Below are 17,625 nucleotides of genomic sequence, written 5' to 3' on the forward strand. Positions count from 1 at the left end.
CATTATTTAAAATTATTCCAAAATCGTGAGATGCGGTCTGGTGACCAGACGATTTCTGAATAATTATCGACTAACGGTCACTAATCACCACACATTATTTAAAATATAAACTTGAATAGTTTTGACAGTAAAGCCTCATGACTATTGCAGATAAGAAGAAAGAACCTTGAAATATTTTAGCATCGCCGGGCAAAATTATTCAAAATATCCATCACAAAGAGGTCTTTCTACTCGTCAATAAATTTTTCCCTTCGGCTGGCCAATGTTCTTTTTACAAACTCTCTTCAAAACATCGCTAGAAAATCAACGATGATTAATTTTCAAGATTTCACATTATGATAAATTATTCCATTTGTAAAATGATCAAAACAAATAAATATACAAAAGACTTGCAAATTGTATGCCAGATAAGAATTTTTTTTTTTAGTTTTATTTTTAGGGTCGGCAAACAATCGTCGCCAGCCCTCTCTTCCTTATCATTTCTTTACTTATCTTTATCTCGCATTAAACCTCCTAATTTATTCAATTATTCTTTTTTATGAAAGGTGTTGGTTGAGATGAAAAAGTTAGTGTCACCCGATTCGAACCACGATAGCTCAAGTGGTTGGAGCAGCTGGGCATTGAGCCGAAGGTCGTGGGTTCGAAATCCGCTCGTGACACTAACTTTTTCACGTCAACCAAGACCTCAGATAAAAAGAATAATTAATTGAAAGAAGTAATTTGGTCAATTAGACTACTATATATGGACAGAATGGACTTCTAATTTATCATTCTGTTTCTCTAACTTAGTTGCGATATTTTATCATACAACGGCAAACTCTTTATTTTCTTTGTCCTGCTGCTAGCCTCTCAGTGCCTCAGGACCTCGCCAATTGTGGATGAAATAAAATAAATAATAACCACGAATATAAAGAAACATAATAAAAACATGGTAGTCCTCGGGGTAATTGGGAATGACTCATCCATTCGCGCTAATAAATTACATATTCACAGCACTAATTATTCTCACTACCCCAGTGAACTCGTTATTCCTCAGAGCATTTGGGGACACACCCCTCGATTCACACAAATAATATATATATAACATACATGAAGATACATCCTACATACAATTGAAAAAATGCAAAAATGTAAGGCCCTGAGATATTGGGACAGCGTTCCGTGCCTGCAGCCCTGCCTCAAGGCCGCGGATAGGACATTTGGGGTCTTTCTTTGCTGAATACTCTGTTATTTTATGCTCTAACGTGATATGCTCTCCACCCAACGGACACCTACGTGGTCTTACACCCATTAGAATGTGTCCGTGTGTTAGGTCGGTATGACCCATGCGCGTACAAACTTTTCTAGACCCAGCCATGGACCGATGTCTTTTTTACGTTTATGTAATTTAGATGTGTTCGTTTCGTACCAGCGGATTTTCCATTAATTATTTTATATCATTAGCAATTGTCCTTTGTACATCCGTACGTCCAAGGTATTGTAATCATACTAGTGTTTGTTTTTCTTTTAATACACTTAAAGACCAAACAACGGAAAATCATTTAGTGATAATTTAAATTTTAACTAACATTTATTACCTAATTTTGCTCTTAATAATGTATATTAGGTCCCCTGTCCTACCTTTTGGGGAAATTGGAAATTTTCTATTGTATATAGAAGTTAAGTTACGTGTTTTATGTTTCTGTGTCTTGTTTGAGTGAATGTATTTATTGGTGTGAATGGGGAGGGCTGATGGCGAAGTAGCTTCTCCATCGCCTCCCAGGTTATGTGACTTGGGCTGATGGCGGAAATTTTATAAAAATATCCCATCGCCCCCAATTTAGATTAGTTTATTATAGGGAACAGGTAAATGGAGGAATAGCGAATACTCCATCTACCAAACAGAATGAGTGCGATCAATGTATGTTGGTGTGAATGTATTCATCTGTGTGAATGGGGAGGGGCTGATGGTGACCATCTCCATCGCCCCTCATGTTGCGTGCGTGACTTGGCGGAAAACTTTTAACGTACCCCATCGACACCAAATTAGATTAGTTTACTCTAGTGAACAGGGAGATGGAGGAATATCGAGTACTCCATCTACCAAACAGAATGAGTGCGATCAATGTATGTTGGTGTGAATGTATTTATCTGTGTGAATCGGGAGGGGCTGATGGTGTTGATCATCTCCATCGCCTCTCAGGTTGTGTGTATGACTTGGGCTGATGGCGGAAATTTTATAAAAATACCGCATCGACCCCAACTTAGATAAGTTTACTATAGGTAACAGGTAGGCAGATGGAGGAATATCGAATACTCCATTATTAGGGATGGTTAGGGATGGTTACCAACGCTGCGGCAGTAACACCATCCTGTCGTATGCGGAGGTGCGTCAGCTCTCATCTTGAGAATCACAACGTCCGACAAGGCCGAATAGGCTAGGTTCGGACGTTAAAGATCCTCATTGTCCTTTTTAGAATGACCGATTATGCGGGAACCTCACTCCATCTACCAAACAGAATGAGTGCGATCAATGTACGTTGGTGTGAATGTATTTATCTGTGTGAATGGGGAGGGGCTGATGGTGATGATCATCTCCATCGCCCCTCATGTTGCGTGCGTGACTTGGCGGAAAACTTTTAACGTACCCCATCGACACCAAATTAGATTAGTTTATTGTAGTGAACAGGTAGATGGAGGAATATCGAGTACTCCATCTACCAAATATATGAGCGTGAACATATAGGGATGAATGTATTGGTATGATTTTGTATAGAGTAATTATTCAGAAATAGTGAGATGCGATCTGGTGTGATGTAGGTTTCAGAAAAACATTTCCTTTATCGTGCCAACGTTTCGATCTTTATTGAGATCATCTTCAGGGCTCAAAGTGTTTGTCTTCTGTGTAATTGTGCCATTCTTGCGTGTCGTGTTGAGAGTGCCAAGACAAAGACTTTGAGCCCTGAAGATGATCTCAATAAAGATCGAAACGTTGGCACGATAAAGAAAATGTTTTTCTGAAACCTACATCACACCAGACCGCATCTCACGATTTCTGAATAATTATCGATTAACGGTCACTAATCACCACACATTTGTATAGAGTGCGTAGCAGTATTTTGCTAGTGCTTCGGGGCTGAAATGGCCAAGTTGTCAGATGCCCCTGTCAAAGCAAAAAAAAAAAAATAATAATGTATATTGGTCTCCTTTGGGCTCACGGAGGGCCATTCGTCTCCTAGGCATCGAGTAAATAAGCGAACGGATTATATCTTGTAATATAATTCTTAAATATTCCCCTGCAACAATTAATTCGGATTACTATACAATGTGTACAATTCTAAGAAATCCAAACTAAATGCTGGGAATATTCGGATTACTGAGGGAGCACTGTATGTCGATGTTGATACTTGACATTGGCCCAGAGTCAGTTACAGTCACAGTAAGCCCTTAAAGCTAGTCACAAAGTTCGTAGTAGAATTTGAATGCGACAGTTGGTTGTAAAAATGGAGACGAGAGGGACCTTTGTTGGATTACTGATTGGATTCAAATTACCGAAAAATTCTAATTTTTTTCTTTTCTTTGGAGTGGATTTTCGAGCGTCCAAGACACGAAATGTGTTGCTTCAATTTTCAGATATCCTCATTCTAATTGACAATACCGTTAATATTTACACAATTAATTATCTAATTGTCATCCCTCCAGCCCTAAATCTGGCGCGTGCTCCGGTGGTCTTCGTGCAAAATTCAGACCATTACAATCAGGATGAATTACGATAATGAACTGTTTTAGCCTCGACTTCTCATAACACTCTGCTGTAATTGTTTCACAAGGATGGAAAAAAATAGGTCTATTTTGGCTGCTTGGGAAAGTGGCTTAGTTACTCAATGTTTGATTGTTCCAAACAACTCTTGTCTTGGGGGAATTCACATCTCATCAAAAGTCACCACGCGGTCATTAGCGTATAATTTTATTACTAAAAAAAACACAAATCAAACTACATAACAGTATTTTGTTCTTTATGTGTTACACCATAGAATGAATTGCATCCATACGGATTCTTCTCACAAAACCGCGTGATGGATGGTATTACAGATTATTGAAAAACTGTACATGTACTACTGTCCTTCGGAGGCTAGCAACTATACTGTTGCTTAATTAATAAGATACAAATACAAATGTTATTATAATGGTAGAAAATAAACTAATAACAGACAGTCTCGAAATGGAGTATAAATGTGAGGTGTACATTGAAGAGAGAACATATGAAAAACTGAAGTACATTTTCTTCCTTTGTCCATGATCTCAAGCCCCAGATCTTCGAACCATAGCACATTACCGATCCAGAAACTGCATTAAACTTTTTAGTTTGGCTGATTAAGGATTCAAAGAGAGGCTGATTATACTTCTCCAAGTATAATTTAACGAAAATCTGGCAGTTTTGGACTTTTCTTTAAAGTGAACTGTAAAGAACAGTCTTGGAGTAAGTACCAGGCCTTTTAACTTTTAACCATTTCAATTTGATTAACTTTATAGGTTTTCGCCTGATCTCATCCTGCGCCCCCGTTTCTAAATATGAGAACTTTAAACTTGTCGAGATTAACTTTTAAGCCCCAAATATCGCAATATGACTCTAATTTTGGTATGATAAGCAGGGGATTTTGCCAGAATGATGTCAACGTGTAAGAGTATTGTAATCAAAATCTCCTCAACCAACACCCCCTCCCTAACACCTGAACTATATCATTTGCGTATAGAGAAAATACAAGCGGGCTTAGAACACGTCCCTGTCGAACCCAGCATTGAAACCGAAAAACCTCTTTACAACTACTTGCAGATACATCTAGTCTGCATCCAAACTAGATGTATCTACAGGAGAAATAGTGGGATTTAAAAAAATTTCAAAATGTGCAGCCCAATCTCCCTGCGGTATAGAGGCACAACGAGGAGTGAATGAATAGGTAAAAATCACTATTTCTAACCGATTTGAGCTTATCAATTACTTGCACTGTCATAAAATGCTTTTTTTCTTTCCATCCAACAAGGATCTGAAACTTGCATTAGCAAATACTGTCTCCTTGCCAACGCAAGTAGGGTTTTCTAAACATAACCAAACTTAGCCTGAAGGACTTATCCCTAGCTACAATCCCAGTCAAACCCTATCGCTTTGTATTGGCTTTTTTCCTCAGGCAGATAAATTGGAAGTGCTGAGGGCATGCAGACTTCCAATTAGTCAGAAAGTCGAGTCAAGACTGAAGATCACCATGACCGAGGTAATCTTATGATTTATTTGTATTTCTTAATGACCTGTTGTTCATAAATTGTTGAAGTCGTGAGGTCAAGAATGAGGTAGTTTAGAAAAACACCTTTTCAATTTTTTTGCCGACGTTTCGACCTTTAATTGAGTCATCTTCAGGGCAGAAATGCTATTCTCGTGGTGTCATATTGGTTATGTGTGAAACCATTTGTGTGCGAAAACACTTTCACAAAACCAATATGACACCACAAGAATAGCACCACACTTTATGCCCTGAAGATGAGCCGATTAAAGGTCGAAGCGTCGGCAAAAAAAAAAAATGAAAAAGATGTTTTTCTAAAATACCTCGTTCTTGCCCGCTCCTCACCACTTCAACAATTTACGATTTATCTTATGAGATGACATTCAGGTATTTTATGGTATTAATGAGATATTGATTTATTTATTATGATTGTTACTTTTATCAAAACTATTTGATTGTTAATTCCATACATTATGTATTATATTTTATTTTTATATTATTATGTCATTACTTATTATTTCTTATAAATTTTATAAATGTACGTAGTACATTTTCTATTATGTTATTTCATTGTAAATTTTAGTTTACTTTGTAAAATGTTACTTTTCTCATTTTGTGCTTTTAAAAAAAGGATGTGATGCCCGTTAAATAAATAAATCTTTCGCGACCTAAAAAATGCATGTCATCAATTATTTGACAAAAGAAAAATATCACTATAAAGTGAACTTTTGTCGATTCAATAAATAAAAGTTTCCATAAAACTTTCCATAAAGCACATTCTCATTGTTGTCTGAACGATATGTTCAAAAAATGTTTTTATCTATGTTTCTTTTAGTGGACCTGCAAATTAAGACAAAATTAGATAATCCCTTCGTCGACCGACGAGCGAAAGCTGTTTACCTTAGCAAAACTTCGTTTTGAAATACGTTGAGCAACCCGTTTAGGCTTCCTCGGGCCTGAACTGAATGCAGGTCTGTCACCTCAAAATGCACCGGGTCCACGTTGATTCAAAAGATTTTTAAAAAATTATACCCTCATTGACCCCGAGAAAAAAGTCTTAATTCCCGCATAAAAAACGCACAACAGAGTGATCGAGCAGAAAAGTGAGAGCAAGAAAGATTACGAAACTGTATTGCAACAAGAATATTCCCGATAGTACCCAGCGTGGGACCACCCTTCAGTCAGTTCTCAACTCCCGCCAGCTATAACAGCGAGAATAAAATGAGTAAGTTATTAAAAAAATATTATCGTTGAGCAAACAAATTGCATTTCGTCTTCTTTTAGAACAGTGCACCCTTTTGTTTTTAAATAATTGCAAATAAATAGTCACTTAACAATCCGTGTATCACTTCACAAAGTCAATTTTGGTCATTTCGGTCATAGCGATGTATGATTTTGATGAACGACTGCTAAATTTCGAATGTATTTATATGCATCATAGAAAATAAAATGTATGCAGATAATATTACAAGCATAATTAAGTATACTAATAAAATAAGAGCATAATATTTTACATAAGATATTAAAGGCTTTTTTGCTATATATCCTTGCCTTCTACCAGTTAAGCCTTAAATCCTAATAATAAATAATTACAAACCAATTTTTAAAAAAAGCACTACAAAATTTCCGATGTATATGAACGATGTCTATGTATTACATACACATATATGTTACATATATTTGAAAGAAAAAAAAAACTTGGTTTGTTTACAAATATTGTAGATGGTATTTAAACATATTAAATACACCAAATTCTCAATTTTTATTAAAGAAGGATGAAATAATTAATGGATCCAAAAAGTTAAAATCCCGCCTTAAACTTAAACATTTGTTGACAATCTTTAAATTATTATGACATAAAAAATATAAACAATTATCCAAGCAGTATATCAGATTTGAATATAAATGTTCATATAAAATCATGAAAAGTACGAATATCTAGTTTTAAAGTTTAAAAAAAAGTACATGATGCTTTTTTTTAATTAATAAAATTTTTAATTCTTTGTTTTCGATTAGTTAAATCTCAAATCTTAATATTTTAAAAAATCATTAAAAAATATCAATTATCTGCAAAAAGTTATAAATCTTGGAGAGAGGAATTTTTTTCTTATAGGTGTTTTATTTAAAACGCAATTTTTAAGGCTAATTTGACTAATTTAAATTTATGTAATTTACAATGTAAATAGGTAATGTATTTACTTTTTTATTTAAAAAAACCACATGGAAAGTTTTCTAACATAAACTAATAAATATAAATCTTGAATACAATTTCTCATTTGAAGTTACAGTGTCAGAGGTGTTATTTGTTTATGGTAAAAAATAATTAAGCAGTCTATATTGTAAATCTTCATCTAAATATTTCTATAAAATATTCAAAAACTTGATTAAGTATACTTATGAAAAGTTTTACATAAAGTTTTACATAAGGTGTTAAAGGCTTTTTGTCTAAAGTGTTACATCTATTGACCACTCACAGTTATTACTCACGAATAATCTGGATCTCGATGAAAAACTCAATTGTATTCTTCCAAAATATCGACCTATTTTTAGGTCATCATCAGGGCAAAACACATCTTCAAGATGACTACTAATTGACATAATTAGGTTTTTAACAAATTGTTTCAAAAGGTTTTTAATTGAAGATAGATTCGTTGTCAGTCCCCCCCAATGTAGCTATGTGTTACATAGTGCGAATAGCGTTACAGTCTTTGGCAATGTTGGGATTGAGTCTGTCTTCAAAGACATTTGATATGATTTATTAAAAACTTAATTATGTAAATTTGTAAACTTTTTTAAGATTGTTTTACTCTGATCATGACCTTAGAATAGTTAGCTTGGCAGATAACAACTGAATTTGTTTTTCATCCAGACCATTCCGAGAGCCAGATTATTTCAAAGGCTTTTATTGCTTATTTCTTTATCTTCTACAAGTTAAGCCTCAAATCCTAATAAATTTTTAAAAAATCGACAAAAAAATTTAAACTGTAAATCATTTTAACTTGAATTATCAGAAATGTCATTTATTTAGGATTTTTAATTAAACTATTATTATGCAAAATATTTTTGCACGTTATTCAATAAGTGTTCGAAAGCATGAATGAAGTTCTGCTCCCAATGCAAGATACAATTCATAATTTAAAAACTTTTACTTTAATGCTTAAACAATTATAAATTCCTGTGCAAAGATACTGAAAATTTCATGTAATTTGTTAAGCTATTTAATTAATCTGTAATTTGTATAAAATCATTAATTACACAGGCACTATTGTAACATGTAATTAAATAATAATTTATTTACAAAATAAATAAGTTAGGTTTTATAAAAGATGTTAGAATCTTTATAGATATATTTCTTTCAATTTATGTTAATGAAATTAAATCTCACATATTAATTATAATTAATCACCAATCAATAAAACAAATAATGTGTAAACAATTGTAAATCTTGCCCAAAAATTTAAACTTAAATTATTTGAGGTGTCATCTGTTTAGCATTTTTTAATTAAATTGTAGTTAAATATATAACATAACCAGGCAAAAATCTCATGAATTTGTGTTTTATTGGTATTGGTATAAAAATAGTAAGAGATTGAGATTAATTAGAAAAAAACATTAAATTGTTAATGATTATAAATGTATCAAAGCTTAAATTGGTAATTTTTTTATTTAGGTATATAGCATATTGCTCCATTTATATCTTTATATTTCTATTTTATTTTCATCAAAAAATAGGCAATGTTTAAAATAGTTCTAGATATATTTTGTTTTGGCATCATTACTTTAGCGAGGGTTTTTTAAAATATGTTTTATTATGGCATTTTATAAATAATATCCTGAATGATCAATGTAATTGCTCTTGTTGGAGAGAAAACATAAGTGCCTTGGAAAAACGGTGGTTGTCTGGAAACTGGACACGAAGTGGCTAAGACGAAGACTGGTTCACCCCATCCATAGACCTGAGGCTCTGATGATTACAGAGATGATCTGGCTCTCTGATACTGAAAATGTATTAAAAACAGGATCCGTGATTAAGAATAGTCCACGCGAGATTGACACGCGGACACTTCTTTTGGGCCATAATGTATCCTGCATGTAGAGAAAGGTTGCTCAATGAGCATCACTGAGTTGAAGGGAACTCCTTGGATCTATACAGTGATTGAGTAGGAATGCCTCCCAATGTGAGAATTGTGCTTGAGCACTTCAGCAAGTATCTGAGTCCCCTGCTCTGATTTTGGAAGAAGCAGGATTGTTTTGTTGTATTTTGTATTGCTGGTGTGTGTTGAGAGTGAATGTTTATTTGTGTTAATAAGTTGTGTGAGAGGTTCGATGGCGGAACGCTGAGTACCACTTCAACCCTCAATCAGGTTAGTTATATAATAGGCATAAAGGAGAAATATTGTGTACTCCACCTTAACTGAATATGTAAGTAGAAAAGAATGTATTTATGAGTGAGTGAGAGTGGGTTTAGATTTAGGAACTGCACTAGGGGCAGAAGTGACTGTTGGTAGAGCCTGGAGCCCAATCTCGGCATCTGGACAGATAAGATCGTAGGTCTGGCCCCTGACTGCCAACACCCACATGGGTGATTCTCAAAACCTGTGATTTATTGGAAATTACAAAATCTGGAATTGCCAGTGTACACTTGACGGGATATGCTCAGTTTTGCACCCTCTGTGAGCAGAGTTGGGCTTATATAAATTTGTAATCAAATGTGATAGATTTTTAAGTTGTCTGGTTAGGGATGGAAAAAAAAATCAGAAATTGTGAATCCAGACCGCATCTCACGATTTCTGAATAATTTAAAGATATATTTTATTTCGACAACCTACTAGTAATAACAACTTACCTAGAGACAAATACATTTACACATTTCCTTTGCTGTTAATAAAATCATAACTGCCTTACCATACTCATAATTGATACGAATCATGTATTAGATTTTAAGTATAAAAAATTACTCTTCAAGTATAATACAGTGGTACCAATTCTAATAAACCAAAGTTTAATTGTAATGCATAAAGTAAGTAGCAGGAAATAGCACTGCCTAATGCTGCACAAATCCCTTTTGCAGATGCTGGTATGATAGTATTGCTTGGGTGTGTATTTTACTCCACAGCACAACACCAATCAATCACATTTCTCGCCTCTTTTAATAACCGTATGGTCCCACATCTCTTGCAAGTATGCTTCGAATACCAGATTTGTCCTAACGTTCTATATAATCAAAGCATGCACATATTCCAGGCACTTTCGTATAACCAAAGCAATGTAGTCTATTCACCGTTTGGCTTGGCGACAAGTTTAGCTGTAGTTTTCGAAGGGGTTGATGACAAAATAGCGACTGAACTTTGCAAAATATTGGGCCTGAGTAGTCCAAAAGCCACAAGAGAAAATTTACGATTAGGGATTAAAATATTATTGGAGCACATGCAGGTAAAGCTAGTAAAAATCTGAATTGTCAAATTGAATTGACTAATTCAAAAAATATTTTGTACCTACAGGCTATACAGAGAAAGAACACAGATGGAGTAGTTATATCATTAAACTCAGCGAAGGTTCACGCTCCTGACTCATTGTTTCAACCTTACGCACAACTCCTCAAAAATTACTACAAGACAGAAATGTTAGAGAATATAACTGCAAATGCTACAGGTAACTTAAAAAAGTTTACTTATATGAAAAACTTCAAAATAATTTGGTTTATTATGATATCATAGGACAAAAACTTATTTTTGTCAAAAGTTATCATAAAATCCTTTCAGAAATTTTAATTTAAATCCCAATAGAAAACACCTATGCATGTTGTTACTTCTTTTTTACCTAACTTTAGACATTGATCAAATATTCGTTCAGTTTCCAGTTAAAAGTTACTTTGTAATGACCCACCTGTTTCAATTTTATTATTTTAGAACTTGTTTTGGATTATTTTACTGATACAAGAGTAATGTCACATTGGAAGGATTTTGACAAGCTGGCAGTCTATACATATCTAACTCATCAGCCATCTGTACCATTTATGACACCTTACGGTGATGTTGTAAATGTGCCGATGGTACCACAAGTCGGCCTGTTTAAAGCTGGTTATCATCCTAAGCTAAATAGTCAAATTGTTGAACTACCTCTTGAGGTAAGCATTATTAAAAGTGGTCCTTATAGGATTTTATGTTTTAATTTTTTCTGACAGGATGATGCCACTAGTCTTGTTCTGATAATGCCAGATCACAAAGACGGGATGGAAGACGTCCTTCTCAAAATGCTGGAAGTAGATTTAAGAACTTTGGTGAAAAGGCTGCCGACCAGCGAAGTCGAGGTGACCCTGCCACAGTTCGCCCTGGTCAATTCAGGCTTAAATATAGGAAAGATACTTAAAAAATCAGGTCTGGGAATTGCGTTTACGAGGGCAACAACGAAAAATAAAAGAGGCAGTTCAAGGCGCAGAACAACAACCGGCCTTCTTAAGTCAATAAAGCAAAACGCTTACTTTGCAACAAGCTTCACTTCGGTTAATTCTGTTGCATCTACTGGAAGTACCCTTTGTAAGTAAAAACATGATTACAAAAGCAAGGCAATTTCACCTAGCAGCAGACCAAATATCTTCGTTGTCACTGTGAACTAATGATGTATACATTAAGCACAAGTTTCCTCAAATAGTGTGTAATTGCTTGATATCTTAATTTCTATTAAATTTCTTCTTTCTAATAAAATTCTAAAAGAGCATTTGTTCTTAATTGCAATTTTGTTGATAATTATTATTTTATGAATTTATTTTATATTATTTTATTTTATATATTTTTATAAAATTTTAATTTATTTTATTTTTAGATAGGAAAGTTAAAGGAGAGGCCAAAAAGTCTGAGACGAAAAAACCACAGCCAGCTCCCACTTTAAATATTGATGCGTTGGACATTGAGAACCTCACGAAACTACTTGAAAAACTTGAAGCGGGAAAACAAAATGTAAAAAATGAGCAACAGACTGAATACAGTTTTCAAAACGAACAGACACGAAGAAAAAGAGAAACAGTGCAATCGTACTCCTTCAACAAACCTTTTATATTTTTAATTTACCACATCAAAAGTAGTGTCATCCTTCTAGCTGGAACTGTGACCAGGCCGACATAAGTGCCAAATGCTTAGTTATATAAAAAAATTAGATTATAAAACCAAATATTGTTGTAAAAAGAAATAAAACATACAAATATTATCCATTGTTTTTATTGTAGGATTGTTATGATGTCGAACAGAAATAAAAAGATAGAAATAAAACAATATCTTGTACAAAATATATACAAAATAAAAAATTCCAATTCCAGAAGCAGTATTCCCATAAAATTATTTTTATTTTGATACTAAAAACATTTCACCCTTAATTACATGAACTTATATTGAGAAGCGTTCATTTGTAATGAAAAAAGTCATATTCACCTTTGATCTCATCATTAACTTAATTATTACTAGAAAATATTTTCTCGTTTCCATTTTTACTTAACAATGCTAACTACATAATTTGTAATATAAGAAAACATGGGAAATAAATTAACAAAATCAAATTCTATTGTCATACTCAATTTAACAATGTATTGTATAAAAAGTCCACCATTTTTTGACACAATAAATGGCTTAGAAAATTATACAAATCACCGAGTTTCATTCAATCACGTTAACATCATGCAATTTTTCTCAATACTTTCATTCCAATCCCATATGCAATATAAGTTTGGATTTTTAAAAGCATATTGGTATCCAGAATGTGGGTATCATTTGGTCAAACCAATATAGAAAAGTAGTAAAAAAAATTTAAAATATATGCAAAATATTAAAATCATTTCCATACACCACCAACCAAAATATTAAAAATAGATCAATTTATTAACATTTACAGAAAAAATACTTGCTTTTAGTTTTGATTTCGAGTTACAAGTCCAATTAATTCAAAATAAAAATGTTTCCTATGAATGAAATATTGCTGAATGAAATAATTATAACAATGCAATTGCAATTATTTCAAAAATAAACTGGGGGAGGATTGTGAAATAAAAACAGTGTTAAATAAAAATGAATTTATAATTTTTTTTCGGTTTGAATTACAATTTATCTAAGTATTGTGTGACATCCGGGAGGCCTTCTTTCAAACCCTTCCTCTTCCTGGTGTCTTGAACGATTGAGTACGGTTTAGACCCAACTTCCAATGGGTCGCCAGGGAAAATCTGCCAGTGATCGAATACGCATTGAGGGAAAGCTTGGCCTCCGGTGTTGCTTCTCAAATCCGCTGTGAAACCGAACGATTCGTTGACAGGTAGATAAGCCTTCACGACGAACATTGGTGTTCCTGCTACTTGCATTTCTTCGAAGACGTGACCTCTCCTTCTGTTCAGTACACCATAGATACCTCCGACAGCGACTTCTGGGCACTGGATTTCACAGAGATAAACAGGCTCCATGAGACGCGGTGATGCTGTCAGAGCACATGCATAAAGGCATCTCCTTGTTGTCGGGATGATCTGTCCACCTCCTCTATGGATGGCGTCAGCATGTAATGTAACATCATAGATGTTGAATCGTACACCACGAAGATTCTCTTCTGCAAGTACACCTTCCTTTGTGGCCCATTGAAAACCAGCAACGACGCTGTCTTTGATTTCATTCAGATATTGAACTCCCTTTGTGCAGTCCATAAGGAGATTGGGACCAGATCCGTCAGGACCAAAAGCCCAGATTTTCCTGGCTTCCGTGACGTCGTATTCATACTTCTCAGCCAAGTAACGAGCTCTGACCTTGAAGTCGTCACGTGGGTTAACATCACCCTTGTCGATGTCTTCTGGGAGCCCGTCAGGCATTGGCACAGCTTTCATAAATAATCTGTTGTGCTTGTTTGGCGATTTTGAAAGGCACATTTGGTCGCTCTCGTCAGAAACTGTTTCTCTGTAAGATACGACTGGATCTGATTTCTTCAATGGGATACAGGCATGGTCTTCTTCAAGATCTTTGAGGCAAATTTCAAGATGGAGTTCTCCTGCTCCGGCAATGATGTGTTCGCCTGATTCCTCAATAATACACTGCACCATAGGGTCTGATTTGGCAAGCCTTTTCAGACCTTCTACAAGTTTGGGCAGATCAGCCGGGTTCTTGGGCTCGACAGCCACTCTCACGACAGGGCTCACGCTAAACTTCATGACCTTCATGTTATGGGCATCCTTGAATGTTGTGATCGTTCCCGTTTTTACTAAAAATTGATCAACACCGACAAGCCCACAGATGTTACCACTCGGTACATCCTCAATCGCTTCAACGTAACGACCCATCATGAGGATCGTTCTCTGGATAGCCTTCTCGTACAGATCTTCTTTCTTGCCAGGGACGAAGTTCGGGCCCATGATCCTGGCTTTCATACCAGTGCTGACTTTACCAGAGAAAACACGGCCGAAAGCGTAGAATCTACCTTTGTCGGATGTCGGTACCATTTTAGATATGTACATCATGAGAGGCGCGTTGGGATCACAGCTCTTAATGCCCATGGCGGCTTCATCATCATGAGGACCCTCGTACAGCATCTCCATCCTGTACTTCTGAGCGACAACAGGGGATGGGAGATGGATGGCTATCATCTGAAGCAGGGCTTCACCAGCAGGAAGCCAAGTCCTCATTACAACTTTCAAAAGTTGTTTACCATCCTTGTCACGATCTTCAGGCTTAAGCTCGATGTTCAATTTTTGAAGCAGATTTGCAGCTTCTTCTTTCTTGTAGTTCATAATAGAGTCAAAAATTTTGTAAATAGGATCCAAGATGTACATGACGAAGGATCTCTTGTTATCAGCTTCCTTCTGCTTGGCCCATTTCTTGGTCTTGGGGTTGAAGAAGTTTTCTCCCCAGAGTCTGTTCATGAGCTTGACAACGTCGATCTTGAATTTCTCAGCGTACATCTCGGCAAACTGCTTGAGGGTGAAAGCCCAGCCATGAAGACCAGAGCCAAACCCAACGCTACCCTTGCTCGGATCAACTCGCACTTCACCCATCGGGCCGGTGTCGTCGCTGTAAGTGGCAATAATGACGTTGACATTCTCGACAATCCTCTGGAACGTCTGATACAGATCTTCGGGATCCAGCTGCAGTTCAAGAAGAGCACGGTCCATCTTGTTCATGAAGAGAACAGGCTTGATTCTTTCTGCGATCGCTTGACGAAGAACGGTCTCGGTCTGGACGCAGACCCCGGAAACACAGTCGACGACGACCAAAGCCCCGTCGGTGACACGGAGGGCGGCCGTTACTTCGCTCGAGAAGTCGACGTGGCCGGGAGAGTCGATCAAGTTGATCAAGAACCCTTTCTCACCTTTGTCCCTCTGGTCAGGGTTGGTGATGAGGGCCAGGTCTTTGTCTCCTAGCTCGAAGAACATGGATATCGCCGTAGATTTGATGGTGATGCATCTTTCCTGCTCGTCCTTCCTCGTATCCGTAAATCTCGTCTCACCCGCTTTCGCGCTGGCTATGATACCAGCCTTCGAGACGAGAGAGTCCGTGAGGGTGGACTTACCGTGGTCCACGTGGGCGATAACAGACATGTTACGGATATTCCGCTTCTTGTCCATCATCCCACGGATTTCGTCAACCGTAAAATTAACCATTTTTCCTGTTTTCTTCTCTAAATCGGCTTCTAATACGAATTAGTTAACTGTTTGATCGTACCTTGAGTTGGGTTATAAACCGAGCACGTTTGCCGTCGAATTTCCCTCGACGCTTCGACTTCGAGCGATTTACGATTTCTGAGAATATTCCTCTTCGTCCTCTCACCACTCGCTGGTCGAGCTCGACTCGAAAAAACAAAAAAAACTGTTAAAAATCAAAGTGGAACAATCCAGAAACGGAGCACCCGTCGGAACCACTAATGGCTAAAAGACCCTTTTCCTTTCCACTTCCTGACACAAGGCACATAACAGGATTTCCATCCGTACAAGATCCACGTCTGACTAAAACGTGCACTTTATCTCAAGCAAAACTTACAATTTAAAACGTTCAAAACCAAAGAAAAATAATTTTCATTTATTTATTTCACTTTTATAATTTTTTTCAAAACCGGTGAATTATTGAAAATTACAAAACAAATTTTATACACATTCAACATTACACTCCTTGTATATTACACACGGCGGAAAATTATTTAAAATATACTCGAAACAATCGTATTTTAATTTTCAACCAGAATAAAACATCTTTGAGTCGTTTTAGAGCATAATAAATCGACTTGTATTTAAAAGGCACTGCGAGTTGAGGAGTTGGACCCCGGACTCGGCCTCGTCGTCAAACGTAGATGCAATTTTGTGCAATTTTGACCAGATTACGAAATAGGTCGTAACTGCCCCCCGTCCCCTTAGCACCCGATCGTGTTGCAATAATTTATCGAATTTCTATTCAAAAATCTCCCATGTCAAAAATTCATAAATTATAACATAAATTAATGGCCACATACGTATGTCAAATACATACGAACTGAGGCCGATCTCTGATATAGATTTTGAAAAATTACGTCCAACTTAGAATAACCAGTATTGTTATTTCTATCTAATCATACCCTTGACCTTTATCCTCGAAGAAAAAATACCAGTATTCACCTATTTCTTGAATAATTTATTTCGTAACATACGTCAAAACTGCTCGTATTATCACCGAATGTCCCAAGCTTTCAAAGCATTTTATTTAAAATTTAAATTTTAATCTTCTTTTGTAACGAATAATCTCAACTGTATACTCGGAAAGTAAAAAGAAATTCAATAGTTATTTGCCATGCTTTCGACCTATTTTAAGATCATCATAAGGGAAAACATCTTAAACAATTTGTCATAAGTTTTTTTTAATAAATGGTTTCAAATTTCTTTGAAGAGACTTCAGTCCTAACACAAAATGTAACACTGCATTACAGTGCTAATAGTGTCAAACTCCTTGGCAACAATAGGACAGTCTTTCAAAATGTGAAACCATTAATTAAAAACTTTATAACATCAACTCCTCTCAATTAGTAGACGTCTTTAATATTGTTTTTGCCCTGATGATGGCCCCCAGTACCAACATTGATTATTATTGTTTTTAAAAGGAATGTAATACCATTTATTAAAATCTTAATTATGTCAATTTGTATACACTTTTGATTGTTTTTGCCTTGATTACCCCCAATCACAGTCATCAGGGCAAAAACAATCCTAAAGAATTCTACATATCGACATAATTAAGTTTTTAACAAATGGTTTTATATTTCTTTGAAGACCAATGCTGGGACTGAGGGTCATTATCAAGGCAAAACAATCTTAAAGACGTCTACAAATTGACATAAGTTTTTAATAAATGGTTTTATATTTCTTTAAAGATCAACGACAACCAATGTT

The 17,625-nt window shown here is 35.6% G+C and overlaps 3 protein-coding genes across 3 annotated transcripts in view; 1 reads left to right on the plus strand and 2 right to left on the minus strand.

Annotated features, from left to right (window-relative positions):
- Positions 1-6,217, minus strand: part of LOC106666298 (annexin A13-like) — a 46,683-nt gene extending 40,466 nt beyond the window's left edge. Inside the window, exon 1 of the mRNA XM_024226215.1 lies at positions 6,156-6,217. The gene's annotated coding sequence lies outside the window, so the exon portion shown is untranslated. The remainder of the gene's footprint in view (positions 1-6,155) is intronic.
- An 81-nt stretch (positions 6,218-6,298) lies between these two features.
- LOC106666333 (serine protease inhibitor 3/4-like) lies at positions 6,299-12,451 on the plus strand. Its single transcript, XM_014393438.2, has 7 exons — positions 6,299-6,480; positions 10,327-10,436; positions 10,500-10,688; positions 10,757-10,907; positions 11,165-11,382; positions 11,440-11,791; positions 12,078-12,451. The coding sequence occupies exons 1-7, from the start codon at positions 6,477-6,479 to the stop codon at positions 12,374-12,376; spliced, it is 1,323 nt and encodes a 440-aa protein (XP_014248924.1). The 5' UTR covers positions 6,299-6,476; the 3' UTR covers positions 12,377-12,451.
- Positions 12,452-13,299: 848 nt separating this feature from the next.
- LOC106666330 (translation elongation factor 2) lies at positions 13,300-16,164 on the minus strand. The gene has a single exon (XM_014393433.2). It carries the CDS (start codon positions 15,871-15,873, stop codon positions 13,339-13,341), a length of 2,535 nt encoding a protein of 844 aa, XP_014248919.1. The 5' UTR covers positions 15,874-16,164; the 3' UTR covers positions 13,300-13,338.
- Positions 16,165-17,625: the final 1,461 nt, after the last annotated feature.

The sequence above is a fragment of the Cimex lectularius genome, unplaced genomic scaffold, assembly GCF_000648675.2.
Source record: "Cimex lectularius strain Harlan isolate CLEC.00 unplaced genomic scaffold, Clec_2.1 scaffold124, whole genome shotgun sequence".
Taxonomy (NCBI): domain Eukaryota; kingdom Metazoa; phylum Arthropoda; class Insecta; order Hemiptera; family Cimicidae; genus Cimex; species Cimex lectularius.